This window comes from Pelobates fuscus, chromosome 10, assembly GCF_036172605.1.
Source record: "Pelobates fuscus isolate aPelFus1 chromosome 10, aPelFus1.pri, whole genome shotgun sequence".
Classification (NCBI taxonomy): domain Eukaryota; kingdom Metazoa; phylum Chordata; class Amphibia; order Anura; family Pelobatidae; genus Pelobates; species Pelobates fuscus.
Window position 1 is genome coordinate 35,161,939 of NC_086326.1, and position 18,900 is coordinate 35,180,838.

The 18,900-nt window shown below is 40.6% G+C and overlaps 1 protein-coding gene across 1 annotated transcript in view; it reads left to right on the top strand.

The window, feature by feature from the left end:
• The first annotated feature begins 9,026 nt into the window (after nucleotides 1–9,026).
• The window catches only part of SMC3 (structural maintenance of chromosomes 3), a 30,501-nt gene continuing 20,627 nt past the window's right edge, over nucleotides 9,027–18,900 (top strand). The window contains exons 1-10 of the mRNA XM_063434854.1: nucleotides 9,027–9,174; nucleotides 12,845–12,920; nucleotides 14,315–14,353; nucleotides 15,437–15,504; nucleotides 15,927–15,998; nucleotides 16,102–16,181; nucleotides 16,421–16,499; nucleotides 17,870–17,987; nucleotides 18,069–18,244; nucleotides 18,660–18,740. Of these exons, the coding sequence (XP_063290924.1) occupies nucleotides 9,160–9,174; nucleotides 12,845–12,920; nucleotides 14,315–14,353; nucleotides 15,437–15,504; nucleotides 15,927–15,998; nucleotides 16,102–16,181; nucleotides 16,421–16,499; nucleotides 17,870–17,987; nucleotides 18,069–18,244; nucleotides 18,660–18,740 (804 nt within the window). The 5' untranslated portion in view covers nucleotides 9,027–9,159. The remainder of the gene's footprint in view (nucleotides 9,175–12,844; nucleotides 12,921–14,314; nucleotides 14,354–15,436; nucleotides 15,505–15,926; nucleotides 15,999–16,101; nucleotides 16,182–16,420; nucleotides 16,500–17,869; nucleotides 17,988–18,068; nucleotides 18,245–18,659; nucleotides 18,741–18,900) is intronic.

An 18,900-nucleotide genomic window follows, 5' to 3' on the forward strand; every position in this document is an offset into this window, starting at 1 on the left:
GAAATCCCCCTGAATATCTTTATTTTTTATTTTTTGCTTCCCTGGTTTAGTACTGCAATTGTTGAACATTTAGCTTTTTCACATACATCCCTGTATCTTATGTATTTTTATTTATTACTGGTATTTGTAAAGCGCCAACAGATTCTGCAGCGCTGTACAATATACACAGACAAATACAAGAGGTAGAGAGAGCCCATGCCCGTAAGCTGATAACTAGCCATTGAAGCTTTTATACAAAGTGCTTAGCTAGATAGCCCAGAAGCTTACAATCTAAAGGATAGTGTGTCCAATGTATATGCAATTGTCATGGTAACAAATTTACTAGTTTTGATACACTAATGTGTAAAGCGTTTCCAAAGAAATACTAAACTCTACACAGAATTTCTACAGCAAACACTGTGCATTCTTACACAAACAAGCCTAATAGAGCAATAAGTGGAATTGACCATGAGACCATATGCCAAGTGTGCATTAAAAAAAATTAAATGAAGCGCAACATCAATATTGCATATAAAATCATATCCTAAAACAAAATGGTGTTCTACATATTAGAAATCACCCAGAATCCATATTACAATAAGTATTGCAAAGTTAAATTTTCTATCCTATGTAAAAATTCCCCCAAAATACTACTTTTAGTGCATACAGAATGTTCTAAAAAGTGTTACTGCAAATAGTTTTAATGCTGTACTCCCTGGTTGGAAGTGGAATGTGATTAAAATCCATTGCTACGTGGAACAATCTTTCTACAGGCTTCATACGAATGAGTTTGAGTTCTAAATTAGATGGGCTCTATATTATGTGGTTTACATGCTTAAATCTAATTGAGGGGGGCCTGGATTGCTGGCAAACCTAGACTGCTGTCAGTAGGGACTGTTCAGTGATTAGCCAGAATTGGTAATCCGCACTATACAAACTGGACCAACTACTTCACTTTTGGATGTACTTACTATAGGTTAAAGGGACACTATAGTGAAGAGAGCCACTACATTAAGCTGTCCCTGCAGTTTTTTTCTTTCCAATGTAAATTATGCCTTTTCATAGAATAGGCAGCGTTTACATTGCTGGCTTGTAACAGCACTAGCGGTAGTCACTCAGACGGCCACTAGAAGGGCTAGGCACAGCAAGACCAGCACGGTGTGTGAGAAAAGATGAGTAAAAAGACCTTCAATGTGACCTGAGGGGGACCGGTCACCTAAACAGCCACTCTAGCCCTATAGTGCTGGGAATACATGTTTGTATTCCTGACTCTTAGTCTTTAGTAAGCCTGTGAATGTCAAAATCCACTGCAATGGTCATTGCTCTACTTTTACAACTGTATTCCTAGCACAATAGCATCCTCTGCCTCCCCACTCATCCCGTGGAGAATCCTTTACTTACCAGATCCCTGCGCCGATGTCCCTCTGTGCTGGGTCATGGCTCCGCCTCCTGATGACACTTGACAAGGGCGTGCTAATGCGCATGCACGGTGATTGCCACACACGCACTAGGCCCTCCCCATAGGAAACCATTGAATCAATGCTTTTCTATTTGGAAATAGTTGACGCTGGATATCCTCATGCAGACCGTGAAGTACCTCTAGGGGGCTGTCTGGTAGACAACATTGCAGTTTCCAGTTTAATGAGCTGAAGTGGTGGAGATGCTTAGTGTCCCTTTAAGTTCAGATATATTGCCTATTTCTCGGTTTACCCTTTACTGTATTACACTATCATTAACGTATTATCGTTCACTAGGATAGGCCACCTAAACAAGATGGGGTGGGAGCAACTGTATATATTTTTTTATGTTCCAGTCTAAACAGCATGTACCTGACAATATCTGTTCTACCACGAATGAGCACTTGAGCCAGACACCTTGAATTCACCAGAGTCCAATAACCCAATGTCTACAAACGTTCTCCTTATCGATTTCATTTTGTGAGTTTTCTACGCCTGCAAATAGAGGCATGTCGGCGTTAAAATCTGTTTTCATGCAAACTACCTTAAGAGATCTAAAAACAACCAACAAAGTTATTTTTTTATTCATTTTATATAACTGGCCTACGTGAAAATTGTAGGTTTCATTTAAAGAACCGAAATTGAGGAAGTGACCAATAAATGAATGATTCAGTACGTATGAGTCACAATATTAATAACCATCAAACATAGTGGGTGTATTAATGCACATATTCTCCAGAGTTCTCAAATAAACCAGAAAAATATCACAATTCAGTGCGTGACATCCAAAGGAAGCTGTTAATATTTAGCATAGCATTTCACTGGAGACGACTGGAAGAAATAGAAGTGTGTTAGCCCCCAGAGGCTTTCATTACAAGTACTCTTATGGGGGCCACGATCACCGAAGCCTTCATGATGCATTTCCAATGGTCAGTCTAATCCTACCTGGTGTCAGTCACGTAAAACACATTAGTCTGCTACCTGCTTTCATTACAAACATACACTAAGGTTTAAGGGTAAATTGTCACCTCCCAGGATTTGAATATTGTGTTTACTTATCACCTTTACATAACAAAATAACATTACAGGGACACTGGAGTCACAAGAACCACATCAGCTTAATGTATTAGTTTTGGTGTCTGTAACCTGTCCCTAGAGGTAGAGCACTGTAAACGATGCCATTTCAGAGAAAAGGCAGTGTTTACATTACTGCCTAGTAACACCTTCAGTGGCAGTCACTCACCTACGTTTAACGTCCATCAAGATTAAGAATGGATAGCAGATGATCCACACTGGGTATAATTGATCTCTTTTAGCTGTTAACAACCACTGTACACAGCGTATAAACAACTTCTACTCCAATGCCATTGTGTAATACCAATCCGGGATATCAATCCCACAATTCATACTGTGCAGCTGCACTACATTCCTGCCATGAAATATACATTAAATACTGTATATCTTTTGACACTGATCGTTACTGTAAAAATGGGGATCTCAAGGCAGGGACAGGTAACATTGATATCTAACAAATTGTCCAATAAAGTGTGAATAGTTGACATTCAAATTTTAAGCCACAAGAGCGGAAATGAAAATATAGCTCTTATAATTTTGTTTCCCTTTAGCTAATGTGAAATTTGAATTCCAGACATTTCATGATTTTGTGAATAAATCTGTGAGCTAGCAATGTATTTGTTATGTTGATTATATCGCCACTACGTGGACAAAATTATACTTGTGCTTTAACTCATTTCTAGGGACAAGCAAGCAAAATCTTTGGTGAGTAATATTAGATTATGTTTGTGGCATGCAGGGAGGAAAATCTGAATTCTGGGTCATCATAAAAGGCTGATTGAAGTGTCATTAAATATTTCAGGTATAATATAGTTTTATTTAAAGAACACTAAATGATTCATATGATAGCAGAATATTATACTATACTGGGTTTAATGAGGACTTGTCGCAACACATTTTTTTTCTACTTTTGTGTTTTGTATGAAAAATTATAAAAAAAAATCTGCAAAGTACATACAGGATTATTATTCCAGGTCTGTTTTTGTTTTTATCGTTTAAGTTTTATAAACAGAAGGTTACGGTTAGGATTACCGACAAACAACCAAGATAATAACTAGATTTGCATATTTATTTCCCGCTGAATTGCAAATCATCCCAATTTTGGGAAGGTGGAAGGTCATCCAAATTCGTTAACTCTTATAGCTATAGGACCAAATCACAAAGTCTCCGAAACAGACAATGCACAAGGTGGTTCTGTTGTTTGTGATATGATGTTCTGTCCATGGCACCCCCAAAAAACAAGACTAATAGTTAGGGGAAAATTAATCCTGATATGCCTCGTCCTTGGCATCAATAGTAAAGAGATGATGGATACCGCACTCACCAAACAACGAAGGTGCTCCGGATCCAGGGCTGGCCATGCCTCACTTCCAGATATGTAGAACAAATTATGGTCCAAGCATTCAGGGTAGTAGCAAAAATAGCAGATTTATTGGGGCAAAAGCAGCAACATTTCGACCCAACTGCATCTTAATCAAGCTTCATTAAGTGGCGGAGATGTCTTGGAGTGTCATGGGTGGGCCATGTTGCCTCAATTAAAATTAATGTATTACCCAGATTTTTATATACCTTTAAAACACTGTCAATGCCCCTTAGATGGACTGACTTTAGAGTCTTACAATTGGCTTTCGACATGTTAATTTCCGAATGGACAAAGACCACATATTCGCAGAAATGTACGCGCCTGTGTTCCACTGGGATTTTGGGCCTCCCTAGCTTCTCCCACTAATTAACTGCAGCCCAACTAGCCCAAGTCCAGCAATGGTAGACTCCACCAGGGCAAAAATGATGGGAAGAGTTGGAACATCTTATCTTTGAGGTACATCACACCTCTCTGTACATTTGGCTACCTAAACCACATTGGCCATGAACCAAGTGATTAATCACTCACTAGATCTATGGGATTAGGTAAAAGACACATTTGCATTTTCATCCTTTGTGATTCTCCTCACACCAATACTCTGAAACAAAATGTTCCCACCAGGTCTGACCCCTAAACTCTTCTCGCACATTTCGAAGAAAGAGATATTGCCTGCATATTACATTTATCCTCCCAAAACAAACCAATAGAATTCACGGATATCCCTGAACACACCTCCTTCACTACATTTGATTACTTTAGGTATATGCAGCTTTGTAGAAGTCACACCAATAGTAAGACAAGCAGGTGCAGCCCCCCTCACAGAGTTAGAATGATGATGTATTGGGTTACCAGATTTTAAAGGACAAATCTCAGATCTATACATTGCAATGGCTACACACACCACACAAATTTCCTTACACACATTACGGCCTCGGAAAAAGATTTGGGACCACCGGAGGAAGCCTTTGACTTTTCAGATTTATGGAAAGTATTAACATCCATCACCATATATGTAAACCACTAAGAACAGTCCTATAAAATGTTGTTCTGGTTGTTTTGGTATATGACTTCTGGGCTCTTTCATACAGTCTTGGTGGACCTGCCTAAAACTCAAACTTGTATGGCTAAAAGTTACAAACTTATTAACCAAACAACTAGGGAGACTCTGCCTGATGGACCCATGGCCCTTACTTATATCCTTCTATCAAACCTCTAGACATATTCACAAGAGCTGAGAATAAGTTAGCAGCCAGAATAGCATTGTCGGCCCGCAGAGTAATCGGAGAACTCTCAAACAGTTTCACAAAATTTGGGATTCCTGGCTAAATGGAGATACAAAGTAAATACAGATGTCTTTATGAAACAAACTTATAAATGGCCACTGAAGTGTTTTTGATCACTTTTATCCCATCCCTACATGCTGCCCACCCATTTAGGTCAGCCCATGGGGCAGGACCTGACACTTCCCTCCCTCTCTTTCCTTAAAACGATCCGTTTTCCTGGCACTGGAGGGTCCCTCTCCCTCCCACCCACCAATCCCCAGGTACTGAAGGGGTGAAAACCCCTTCAGTCACTTACCTCAGGAAGCGACATGTCCCTCGTCGCTGCCTGCTCCTCCCCCTCCGCTCCACCTTGTTCCTCCGTCGGCCGGTGGGTGAGACTGATCCCGCCCACCGGCCGAGGAGACCTAATGCGCATGCGCGGCAATGCCGCACCCCATAGGAAAGCATTGAAAATTAATTTCAATGCTTCCCTATGGGGAATAGAGCGACGCTGGAGGTCCTCACACAGCGTGAGGACGTCCAGCGACGCTCTAGCACAGATAACCTGTGCTATGATGCAGAAAATGACCTCTAGTGGCTGTCTAGTAGACAGCCACTAGAGGTGGAGTTAACCCTGCAAGGTAATTATTGCAGTTTATAAAAAACTGCAATAATTACACTTGCAGGGTTAAGGGTAGTGGGAGTTGGCACCCAGACCACTCCAATGAGCAGAGGTGGTCTGGGTGCCTGGAGTGTCCCTTTAAAGTTTTTATTATCATAATTCTCCCTTCCACTTACTTTATCTGTAACTTTGTCATTTAGAGGCCTCTTTCTCAGTAAATCAGTCCGCAAGACCCTTCTCACACTTGTAGATAGTTCCCAGTTACTTTCACCTAATGCCCCACACTGCCCATCCCCATACTCCTCATCTTTCTAAAAACACTCAGTGGCAAGTAGGATCTTGCTTCAATCATTAAAACACTCCAAGTTACCCTCTTGGCAGACATTGAAGTATGTCAGATCCAAAACGAAATGGAATATACACTTCCCTTGGTTAGTGATCCACCCCGTATACATAAAATATGCTCATTCGCCAGTCAGACAACCAGCACTGTTCAAAGGCTATCATCTAGATTACATTGTAATTCTGGTAAATAAAAGCAATTATATAGTACAATACTCCACAACCATTGTTTTATTGACATTTTATTATGATATCTACAAACTATTGTTTCTGTTGTTCTGACTGGACATTGTTAAAAGAAGGGGGAGGAGGGAGGAAAACCTTCTTAACCCCAGAATGGCAGTCAGGTTTATCCTTGGATCAAGAAGCTATTACTCTACACTTGAAAATGATATAATTAAATATAATGCTTTTGCAAGTGTGCATCTTGTTCCTGTTTAACCCCTTAAGGACACATGACATGTGTGACATGTCCTGATTCCCTTTTATTCCAGACGTTTGGTCCTTAAGGGGTTAAAACCACTTCTTAAGGAAAAAAATTCCACATCCTTATTGTTCTTACAGTAAAAACCAAAACTTTCTTCCAGTCTAAACGCATGACCTCGTGTCCTAAGCTTGAAGAATTGCCTTTCTGACAGCTGACAATGCCATATGGATGGACCTAGAATATTTTGAAACTTATCAGGCAAAATACCAAATATGGATAGCTCAAGGGACAGAGGCACAGGGAAGTATAAGATGGTCTCCAGACAAGTTAGTATTTCCCCATAAAACTCATGTATTTGAATGCATCTCCAAAACCAATGAAATAGTTTTTCAAACATTTTGAAGAATTCATCAAATTCAGTCAGTGTTGGGAGCTATCCACTAATGCATTTCTTGAAGAAGAAAAAAATGTGGAAAAAGTAGTTTGTCGCAGTGAGAATATCATCACCGGGGAGGACTAACACTGAGGTCCACTAAAACTACAGCTTCAATGATGCATTGCCATTCTAAAAGCATTCCAAAGGAATGCAGCGCATAATGGGCGTTATAGTTCTATAACATCCAGGGATCTACCTTGTGGGCACCACTGGTCTAAGCAATCCACAGTACACGGCCGGTAACCTTTTTTAAGGTAATGATAGTACAGGTCGTTCTAAGTTAACACACTGATATAAAGAAAACTCAGTAACAACATGGCATGCTTGACAATATCATATGAAGGCAGCCGGTCGACATGTTACAGTCATGTTATATTTTCAACAAGATGGAGAGGTAGGAGTCACAAATGCCAGATACTGATAATATGAAATAACCAACTAAAATAAACAACTAAACAAATGAACAAAAAACTCACATCGCAGTGTCTGTCTTCCAACTGTAGAAGCCAACGATCCCACCCAGACAAAATATTACCCACGGTGATCACATACAATCAATGATGGAACCATAGCATAATTGGATTGTTATTCAAGGGTTTGATAAAAAAATACCACTTGGCATGTTTATTTTGAGTTTTAAAGGCCAATCCAAGGAATTATCAATTGTTGCCAAATTGTGAAAACATTATTTGGTTAGTTTTTCTTTATGGCCATATGAGTCTAACTGGTCTATGTGCAAGGCACTCTATAGATGTTAATATTCGGGGGCTCAGCTTGTACCCAATTTTAATGATACATTTGCTGACAACCAGCCCAAAGACCATTTGTAATCTGGAATAGCTTGACCTAGACCCATCTCCACAACCCAAAACTGCCAGTTACAAGTTCAATTCTAAACTATTTTAAGTGTATGAGTATCTTACATTTTTACCAACTACCAGATTTTCTGGGCGTGCTCGAAAGACGTGAAGCAGTGATACAGATCCTTCATTTTCAAACAAATCTGATATTTGTGGTAAAAGAAGCTTGGTGTACGCATCTCCTGATATGTAGTTGCTGGTAACAGTTTATTAATTCAAGATGATACTGAAATCAAGATTTCAATTGTAAGGTTAGCGAAATGTTCCAGACAAATCACAGGACCCATAAGATTTATTGTGTGGCCAGTTCTAGTCCGCAAGTGTGAATAGACTGTGTTCGTTGGGTATTCTTTGCTATGTAAAACGAGTCTACCAGTGTCAAGGTGTTGACCTAGTTGCTGATAAACATTTGTTAATTCAAGATAATACTAAAATGAAGATTTCAATTGTGAGGTTAGAATAATGTTCCAGCCGACTCGCAGGGCCCATATGATTTATCGTGTGGCCAGTCCTAGTCCGTAGGTGATATTAGACTGTATTAATTGGATTTTCTCTGTTTTGGAGGACGAGAGTACCAGTGTCCAAGGGTTTGACCCAAGCTATGGTGGAACAGTCTAATAAAATGCTATGGATTTACACGTGTGATAACTGGTTATGGAGAGATGGATATTGTCCTTCCATTATTGTAGGGTAACATGTTATGCCCATACAGATCAGCCTCCAATGTAGCCCAGATTACCCAAACCCCAGCTGGTATAGGGGTAACTTGTCTCCCCCTACTTAAAAAGGGGTAGTTAGAGAGAATGGCAAATAGTGGGTGGATTTCCAATTAATCTCACATGTAATGGTGTTAAAATCACATTAAAAGCACTATCTGCGCTGCGGTATATGTTGGCGCCAGGAGAGCACCTTGCTCTGCCTCAGCGCTCACTGAGCTCACTGGACTTCTCTGTTTTGGCGCCAGCCATATCCCCCTGCAGACGAAACCATTGTCCTGCAACGCAGGTGGGGCCCACCATTTAAATTCACTTTACGTTTTAAGAAAAGCCCCCCCACACGTCCTACATTATGCCTTTACAATCAGTGCTGATATTGCAGCCCCCTGGGGTTCCCCTGCCGCTGGCTGCTCGCTGCACTTCCTCCGCTGGTCACCACAGCGCAGCGGTCCTCCCCTCGCCTTTTGGTACGGTCCTGGCTGCCTCAGGAGCTGGGGGAGCGGCCGCCATTTTGTTTGCTGGCGGGAGATCGCGCGGTGTTTTCGAGTATCCCGGGAGAGGGTGTGATCCATCGGTGACCGTCTGCGGCTCAGGGCGGCGGGGGCCTCGGTCCGGTGCATCATGTATATCAAGCAGGTAAGTGGCCGAGCCCGGGGGGGCGGGGTGACGGCACTGCGGCCTGTTTGTTATTGTGAAGCCTGGGGCTCGAGTATCTTCTAGACCAGCAATGGTCTGTGCTATGGACGGGGGGGGGGGGGGGACTACATCTCCCATAATCCTCCAATGTCATAATGCTGGCAAAGCACCATGGGAGATGCAGTCCTTAATATCTGGAGTGCAAAAGGTTACCTACCCCCTGATCTCTTATTTTCACCACCTGTTGGCCCATAAATAAAAATAAAGGCCGGTGCTGCTGCAGAACCTCTTGGATATTATGGCAGTCTGTACACAGTGAGTCTGAGAGCTAAAAATGGAGCAATCGGCATCAGTGTTCCATTGGTTTCCATGGTGACTGCTGCACTTTTGGAACTTTGCCCTGGAATAATTTTCAATATGTACCCCCTGTATGAGACTGCTGCACACATTTTTGTAAAGTATGCGCGTCAACCTATGAATGCTTCACAGCCTTTCGAACATTGCGTCTGTTTACCCAGAAGTACTTCGAAACCTTTTGGACAGTGTGCATGCCATGCTGTGAATGGTGCACAGCCTTTTGGACAGTGTGCATGCCATGCTGTGAATGGTGCACAGCCTTTTGGACAGTGTGCATGCCATGCTGTGAATGGTGCACAGCCTTTTGGACAGTGTGCATGCTGTGAATGGTGCACAGCCTTTTGGACAGTGTGCATGCCATGCTGTGAATGGTGCACAGCCTTTTGGACAGTGTGCATGCCATGCTGTGAATGGTGCACAGCCTTTTGGACAGTGTGCATGCTGTGAATGGTGCACAGCCTTTTGGACAGTGTGCATGCCATGCTGTGAATGGTGCACAGCCTTTTGGACAGTGTGCATGCTATGCTGTGAATGGTGCACAGCCTTTTGGACAGTGCGTCCGTCTACCCAGTATTGATGCACAAGCTTTAGAACACTGTGCGTCCCAACTCAAGCACTGCTGCACAACATTTTATATAGTGCATCCAGGAGTGCTCCACAACTTTTTGTTTTGACCAGTGTTCGTGCCAACTTATCATAATTATTTTATATAGCGCCAATAAATTCCCGAGTGCTGTACAATGGGATATGAATGCGACACAACCTTTGGGACACTGTGTGTTCCAACTCAGCACTGCTGCACAATTTTTTGGACAAAACATACTTGCAAACCCAAAACGAGTACACAAGATTTTAAGCACAGCACATCATAAAGCCTTTGGCGGCTCTATAACCACTTATGGTGAGATTTACCCTACTTGCGGTCCTAGTTCCCTTAATATGCCTCCCACAGTCCCTTCAATTATACATGTATATTAGTGCATGTGTGTTATAATGTACATATAAATAGTAATATTACATGTATACTAATATACATGCCTACATATGTACACATGCATGATAGTCTCCAACAGTTTAGATTTTTTTTTTTTATTTAATGAAAACCTCAGAGTTTGTTAAGATCCATGCTTGTTCATACATACACACACACGCTCACACTGACACTGGCCTAGTAGACACACACTGACCTTGGTGTGCACATGTGGCTGCTCCATGGTTTGAGCAAGGATTTGGTTTGTTCAATGCAGCTGAAAGGCATATGTGCACAAGTCTACCTTTTATCCTGTGCCTAACCTGTCTTGTGGCAGCCGCTCTGCCTGCAGTGAGATGACAATTCTATTGATCTCAGGTCCAATTCAAAACTAATCATAGAGAAGCATTGACAACCTACCATACATGCGTGGCTGTTGTCATTCTCTGCTAATCAGGTTCGTTATCAACAGGCTGGGCGTGATGATGCAGAACTTGAAGCCCTTCCATTTTTGTCAGTCTTACATATATTATTATTTATATAGCGCCAGCATGTAAATTCCATAGCGCTGTACAATGGGTGGACTAATAACACACATGTATTCTCTCACAAATGTAAACATTGCAATTTCTCAGAACCCTACTCCAGCCCAAGTAAGATCTCTCTAGCAATGCCCCTGGCCTTGAGATATGCACAAGCATTCATTCATTATTTTTAAGTCAATCAGAAATACAAGGCTGGTCCTGCTGCAGAACCTCTTGCATACTATGGAATTATGTAAACCGTAATTCTGCGGAAGAGTTCTAAAAATTAAAGGGACACTATAGTCACCTGAACAACTTCAGCTTAATGAGGTTGTTCAGGTGAGTGCTACAGCTACCCGGAGCCTTTTTCTTGTAAGCACTGTATTTTCTGAGAAAATGCAGTATTTACATTGGAAGCTTGGAACACCTCTTGTTGCAGTCAATCAGACGGCCACCAGAGGGACTTCCGAGTTCAGAGGCCCTAAAAAGGCCTCTCGTCTGATGCATTCTGGGTGAATACTTCAGAAGGGCTATCAGCACACAAAGCACTGTGCAGTGCGAAGCCGCGCATGCGCACCACATCGCGATGACGCTTCTCTGTGAGAAGCGTCCTATTGGCCCCCGCGATTTCCTCATTTTGACGAAAAAGGGGGCGCGGCCTAGCGGGGAGCTCGGCGCTGGAACGGAGGTAAGTTTTTAATATAAAAACACCTCGAAAATTATTTTTAATAAATGAAAGTACATATAAAAGCAAGAAGGAAGGCTGGGGGACCTGTCTTTCTTGCTTTTATATGGTGACTATAGAGTCCCTTTAAGCAGTCAGCATCACTGTTCCATTGGTTTCCATGGCGACTGCTTCACTTTTGGAAGTTTGCCCTGGAGGGGTGGTATCTGTCTGTGTTTTAGTTGCGGTAATGTCATCAAATCATAGCATTTATTCAACACAGTTAGAGCTAATTTTCTGCACCCTTAAAGTGAACCTGTTGTGAAACAATGAATTTACCTGGAATCGCTCCTATATACATTGCATACACCATATATCACAAAGATAAATGCTGTATTCAACATAAAATATAAAGATTGTGCTCCTCCAGAAGTTTTCTTTGATTTTCCCTTCTTGGGACGCATCCCCAAGCAGGGCAAATCTCCTCAGTGATGTTGGCACGCTGACTTTGTTGCCTGCGTGATGGCATTGGAACGGAGTGACGTCACATTACTCCATTCCTAAACTCCCTAGCCCGCGCAATGGGAGGGAAGCAGAGGGACTTCCTGTTGGGGATTTTTTTCTGCTCACCCTTGTCAGTCAGGGCTTCTGCATTGAATGACAGCCAAGGCATTGACTGACAACTGGGAGAAAAATATATATTTTAAATAGAATGTTCTCTTAATCTATACATTTGCTATCAAAACTGCTAGCACAATGTATAGTTAAAATATTTGCGCTTTAACGTTGCAATAATGTTGTTTACCAGTGACCCTTTACTATGAAGATAGGGGCTCAAAACTAAATATGCATGCATTTTGTCTACATGATTCTCTAACAAAACATTCAGAGGGTAAAATAAAGTTTATTGCAATAGTGTATTAATTCCCAGCATGTAAATGGAACCGCTAGATCCCCAGTTTTGTAAGTATGGATCTTTGTGTTTAGTGATATGAGGTGAACACTACCTTTGATTAGGTGCTACAATTTACAAAAAACCCACAACTATAAATTACATATCATGGATACTGAAATTAGTGTATTAAAATTGCATTTTTTTTTTTTTTATAGTGAACCAGTTTTCTTCTCTACAACATGTTTTTATTTTTATTTAAGGTCATTATCCAGGGCTTCAGAAGCTACAGAGATCAAACCATTGTTGACCCATTTAGTTCAAAACACAATGTAATTGGTAAGTTTATCATATGAAAACTTTTGCAAATGAATGAAACATTAATTAAGCAGTGTTATTTAAAGGGGCACTCATAGCAACATAACCACTCTGGAACTCTGTATTGGGTATGGTGCCTAGAGTGTCCTAGAAACCATCCTTTCCTTGCCACATTATTAATGTACAATTAACACTTTCAGAATATCATTGTCAGTTTCTTTCATCTTGGATGGTATTCATTGTTTGAGAGTGTTTGGCTAACACACTACCAGCACCCAGACATCAAACTTGTAGTTTTTATCTTCATGCCAACCATGTAAATGAATAAGCTACAATCTAATAATCTTCATACTATGCAGTAGGGATCGACTGATATTGATTTTTTAGAGCCGATACCGATATTCTGTGAACTTTCAGGCCGATAGCCGATATAATTTGCCGATATTCTGTACATTTACCATTTTGGAAAATAAAAAACTATTTCTTAAGGTAAATGCACAAAATATACATGCCACGTGTAGTGGATGCAGTGTGTTTAGACAGGGGAGCTGTGTATGTGTGTGTAGTGGATGCAGTGTTTGTGCAGTGTGTGTGTAGTGGATGCAGTGTGTGTTTGTATAGTGTGTGTGTATAAAATGCAGTGTGTGTGTGTATATATAATGCAGTGTGTGTATATAATGCAGTGTGTGTTTGTATAGTGTGTGTGTGTATATAATACAGTGTGTTTGTGTAGTGTATGTGTATAATAATAGTGTGTGTGTGTGAGGGGGCATTTTTTATTAAATTTTTTTTTAATTTTTATATATATATTTAATTATTATCGTTTATTTTTTTGTTGTCCCCCCTCCCTGCTTGTTGCCTTGCCAGGGAGGGGGGATATGTTAATCCCTGGTGGTCCAGTGGCATTGGCTTAGCTGGGGGAGGGGAGGGGAGGGAAGTGGGGTGGGCAGCAAGCGTTTACTCACCTCCCAGCAGCTCCCCAGTGTAAATCTCGCGAGACCCGCGGCCGTCAGAGCTGGCCGCGGGTCTCGTGAGATTTACACTGGGGAGCTGGAGGAGCTGCTGGGAGGTGAGTAAACGCTTGCTGCCCGCCCCCCCCGGACCGCCGGGCTTGTAATGAGCCCGGCGGTCCTGGGAGGTATTATCGGCAATATCGGTATCCATATTGGCCGATACCGATATTGCCGAAAATATCGGACGATTATATCGGTAAAACCGATAATCGGTCGATCCCCACTATGCAGTAAAACCATGTTTCATTTATATGACTGGTCCATTTTTAAAAAAAAATAAATATATATATATATATATATTGAATTTATACCAGCTATGCCTTTCTCTGTCCGCTTTTATATACTTCTTTTTTGCCTTCCCACTTCTACAAAGTTTTCATTTACTTTATTTTATGTTTTTAGTGGGAAGAAATGGATCAGGAAAAAGTAACTTCTTCTACGGTAAGTCTTTTTGTTTGCAAGGGGACATTGAGCTAAGTTTCCCCCAGTGCTCACAGCCTGTCACTGCTCTCCCGGTTTGGATACAGTTGTATGGGTAATATGCAAATGAACCTTCGACATTATCTCACTGGCAGCAACAGGGCAAGGCTCTGGTTAGTGGGAGAGCCCTGTGTTTTGTCAAACCCTTAGAAACAGTTGGGGAAAAATTGGAGGAACTATCTTGACAAATTAATAAATTACTCGATTGTTTTGGTCTAAGCACTGAGGTGCACACCCACAATGTACATAGAGTAAAGTAACCGCATATATTATACCTGTATTCCTAGTTCTAGTGCTCCTAGTTTTGTAGGTCCTCCCGACCGGTTCGGTTAAAACGGATTAAAAATCCTTTCTTACCTCACCTCTTTCCAGCATTGAGGCTCCATGGGCACTGGTTAGGTCTCCTCCTCCCACAACATTATTGTGATGGTGGGATCTTATGCACATGCATGGCATGTGTCACATACATTTAAACTTCCTTATAGGAAAGTATTGAATCACTGCTTTCCTATGGGAAACATAGAACATGTTAGACTTCCTCATGCAAAGCGTGAAGATAGCCAGTGTTGGGACACGGAGTAAAACTTAGCTAGGGACTTGGAAGCACCTCTAGTGACTGTGTGGAAGCATCTAGAGGTGCAGCTAACTCTGCAATGTAATCATTGCAGTTTCTCATTGCAGGGTGAACCAGACGGGCACTGCATCAATTAATTTGGAGGGTGCCTGTAATGTCCCTTTAATACCACAGAATTTTATGTGCTGGTATAGAATTGTGGACCTTGTAAACATGATTGGCAGTGTGCATGTCCATGCTCGCTAAAGCACAGTATACATACTGCGATACTCAATTTAAAAAAGTGTAAGCTAGACTTTTTCTCACAATTTAGCTAGAATTACACGGGTAACAGTTTATAAGATGATATCATGTACTTTTTCCAGATCAAATCACAATTTGTGTGTAACGTTTAGAATTCAAATGTATGGTTTTTAAAATTTGCACCCTTAATAAAATAATTCTTAAAATTTGTTTTCTTTTATCCGCAGCCATTCAGTTCGTTCTCAGCGATGAATTCAGTCATCTACGTCCAGAGCAAAGGTTGGCTTTACTACATGTGAGTAAACAGCGTCCTGTTCTTTAGTGCTTTTGGTTCTATCAGTGGATGCAGGACAATATTATGTTTCTTTTGTTTTCATCCGACACATATATAAAGCGTTGTACCGTTTTTTTTCTAAAATAATGATGTGAACGTTGAGATAAGTTGTGTGCAGGACATTGCTGGTAGTGAGAATTACTTTAGTCACCTAACTGGGAAATGTGGAGAACTGAGTAGGAAATTGTTTAAGTTTTGGGTGCAAATAATCTAGCTATCAGACTTTAACCTCATATCTTCATATCACTTTGGTGGAATAATTCAAGTTATTAAAGTGATAAAAAGGTCTTGCTTTGCTTAATAGTTAGAGCCGTATAGTAGATTTCTATGCTGGTTCTTCTTGTGCAAGTTTAAGTCTGATGGGACTGTGTTTTATATTTCAGGAAGGAACTGGACCTCGTGTTATTTCTGCTTTTGTGGAAATTATATTTGACAACTCTGACAACAGATTACCTGTAAGAATTTCTTTATGTTCGTTTATTCATATCTTTTAATATTACTAGAAATATGAGAATGTAACTTCCTCTGTTTCTATACTGATCATATTTTGTTGTCCAGATTGACAAAGAGGAGGTTTCCCTTCGAAGAGTTATTGGAGCAAAGAAGGATCAGTATTTCTTGGACAAGAAAATGGTGACGTAAGTGGAAATGGTTACTTTATATAAATAAACAGTCTACACTGACTTATAGACTCTATATATTATCAGATTGTTGTGCACTACTACATGATTATTATTTGGCTAATGCCATTTAATGCAATTAATATGTATATATTTTTTCTGTTTGCACACTATTACGTCTTGTTTAGTTGTCTACAAGTTGCGCACATTGTAGTTTGCAAATCACCGTTTTGGCTAACATATTTATTTTCATGTAGGAAAAACGATGTCATGAATCTCCTTGAAAGTGCCGGCTTTTCCCGCAGTAACCCTTATTATATCGTGAAACAAGGCAAGGTAAGATCATTTTACCATCGTCTGGAATTAATCCTAATTGATTTCTACAAAAATAGAGAATATGAGAACAAACAAAAGCTTAGAGAAACTCAGTAGCTGGCCCTTCAGTAATCCCCTCTCGGGTCTTAAAAATATTTTTGCTCATTTTTGCCATTACAAAGAGAACATATTCCATTTACATATCAGACCGATGCCATAAGGGCAGTCCAGAACTGAAATAAAGGCAATTTCCCTCTGCGTCAGATATACAGCAACTTCGGACGATAGTTTCGGCCTTCATTGGGTCTCGTCAAGAAAGTGTAGCTGATACCCCTCTGGGCATTGTGAACGGGGTCCATATCTGGATTACCCTTTGTGCTTAGGTTACTGGCTGCTGAGTTTCTCTAAGCTATTGCCTGTTCTCAGAGTTCTAATGTTCTGTTTTTGCTCCCTCTGCATGGGATTACCAAAAAGCCTCAGTCTTGATTGTTAACTAAAGGAACATTAAATTGTTAGGAATACAAACCTATATAGAGACTATATTTAAAAGACAAAAAACTACCACAACAAGAGAACATAGTCTTAAATTAGAGGGGCAAAGGTTTAAAAATAATATCAGGAAGTATTACTTTACTGAGAGGGTAGTGGATGCATGGAATAGCCTTCCAGCTGAAGTGGTAGAGGTTAACACAGTGAGGGAGTTTAAGCATGCGTGGGATAGGCATAAGGCTATCCTAGCTATACAATAAGGCCAGGGACTAATGAAAGTATTTAGAAAATTGGGCAGGTTAGGTGGGCTGAATAGTTCTTATCTGCCATCACATTGTTTGTGTCTATGTATTTCTAATGCTTTACTGCCCCCAGTTCTATGTATATTCAGGTCCCTTCCTTGATTCTAATAAAGGTTGAATTTTTTTTTGAAAATTAAAGATTGACTTACCTATTTCTAGAGTCTAGACTCCCTCAGTGCTGGTTTACCTCTCTGCCTCCTGCCAGGTTATAGAGTAAGGAAGGCGAGTGCCGTGCGATCAGCAGTGCTTTCGCATAGGGAAGCATTGAATCAATGCTTTCCTATGGAGGCTTCCACATCATGCGACCGAATTATACTGGAGTAGGATTTAACCCTGCAATGTAAATATTGCAGTTTCTTCACTGCACTCCGGCCACTTCGTCTCAATGAAGTAGCCTGGGTGACTTTAGTGGTCCTTTAATGTGTCAACAGTAACCATTTGCAGTTTTCTGTTTTTACTTCCTTAGCATGTTTACCTAGCATGTTTATAAAGCTGATAGCAAATTAGGCTTTTTATTCCATTGAAAAACATTTTCACATGCAGTTGCTTAGCCTGTTATAATATTATAACATTACATTTGTTGTGCTCTGCGATTTTTAGATTAATCAGATGGCAACAGCTCCGGATTCCCAAAGGCTGAAACTGTTGCGGGAAGTGGCAGGGACCAGAGTGTACGATGAAAGGAAAGAAGAAAGTATCTCTTTAATGAAGGAAACAGGTAAATACTGCTTCACGGGTTACTTTTAATAATGATGAAGTTGCACCCCTTTCCTTATTGTTTTATCACTCTTACATGTAGAGGGTAAACGTGAGAAGATCAATGAGCTGCTGAAGTATATAGAAGAAAGGTTACATACTCTGGAGGATGAAAAGGAGGAGCTGGCACAGTACCAGAAGTGGGATAAGATGAGGAGAGCGCTAGAGTACACCATTTACAATCAGGAACTGAACGAAACTCGAGCAAAGCTTGATGAAGTAAGTTTCATTTTCACTGATTCTTGTAGAAAACCATAGTGAATTCTCTAATAGCTTGCTCCACCCATTGTGTGCACCTTCGGCTACGATTCTGTGCCTTTCAGCATGTTAGCGTGCTGTGCATGGATTCAGTACTAGCCCTACTAAGATAGCATTAGGAACATGTGCATGTACTTTGCCCAATTTTAATTTGACATTTCAGTAAATTAGTGATGTCCAAAGAAGCATTGCAATGTCTGTGGAATGCTGCTTGAAACCTCAGAGTTATCAGAATGGAATGCAAATAATAATTTTTTACATTCATGTCTTGAGTGCAATGTTTGCTGTATTTGACACCTGTGCCTATATGACGTATAGAGTCTTGCATATCTTGTCATGATCCTTGTGTATTAAAATTAAAATTTTATTTTGAAAGCTTTCGTCAAAGCGAGAGACAAGTGGAGAAAAATCTCGACAGCTGAGGGACGCACAACAGGACGCTAGGGATAAAATGGAGGTGAGCATCTGTAGTTTTTGCATATTTGTTATTCAGTTGGTATATATTTTGGTGATTTTATTAATACCAAAATAATGAATAGTTAACAGTGAGATAGTTGAAGTTTAAGCAGGAAAGCTTAATTTAAACAATCTGCTTCTTTGGCTCTATGTAGTTTTAT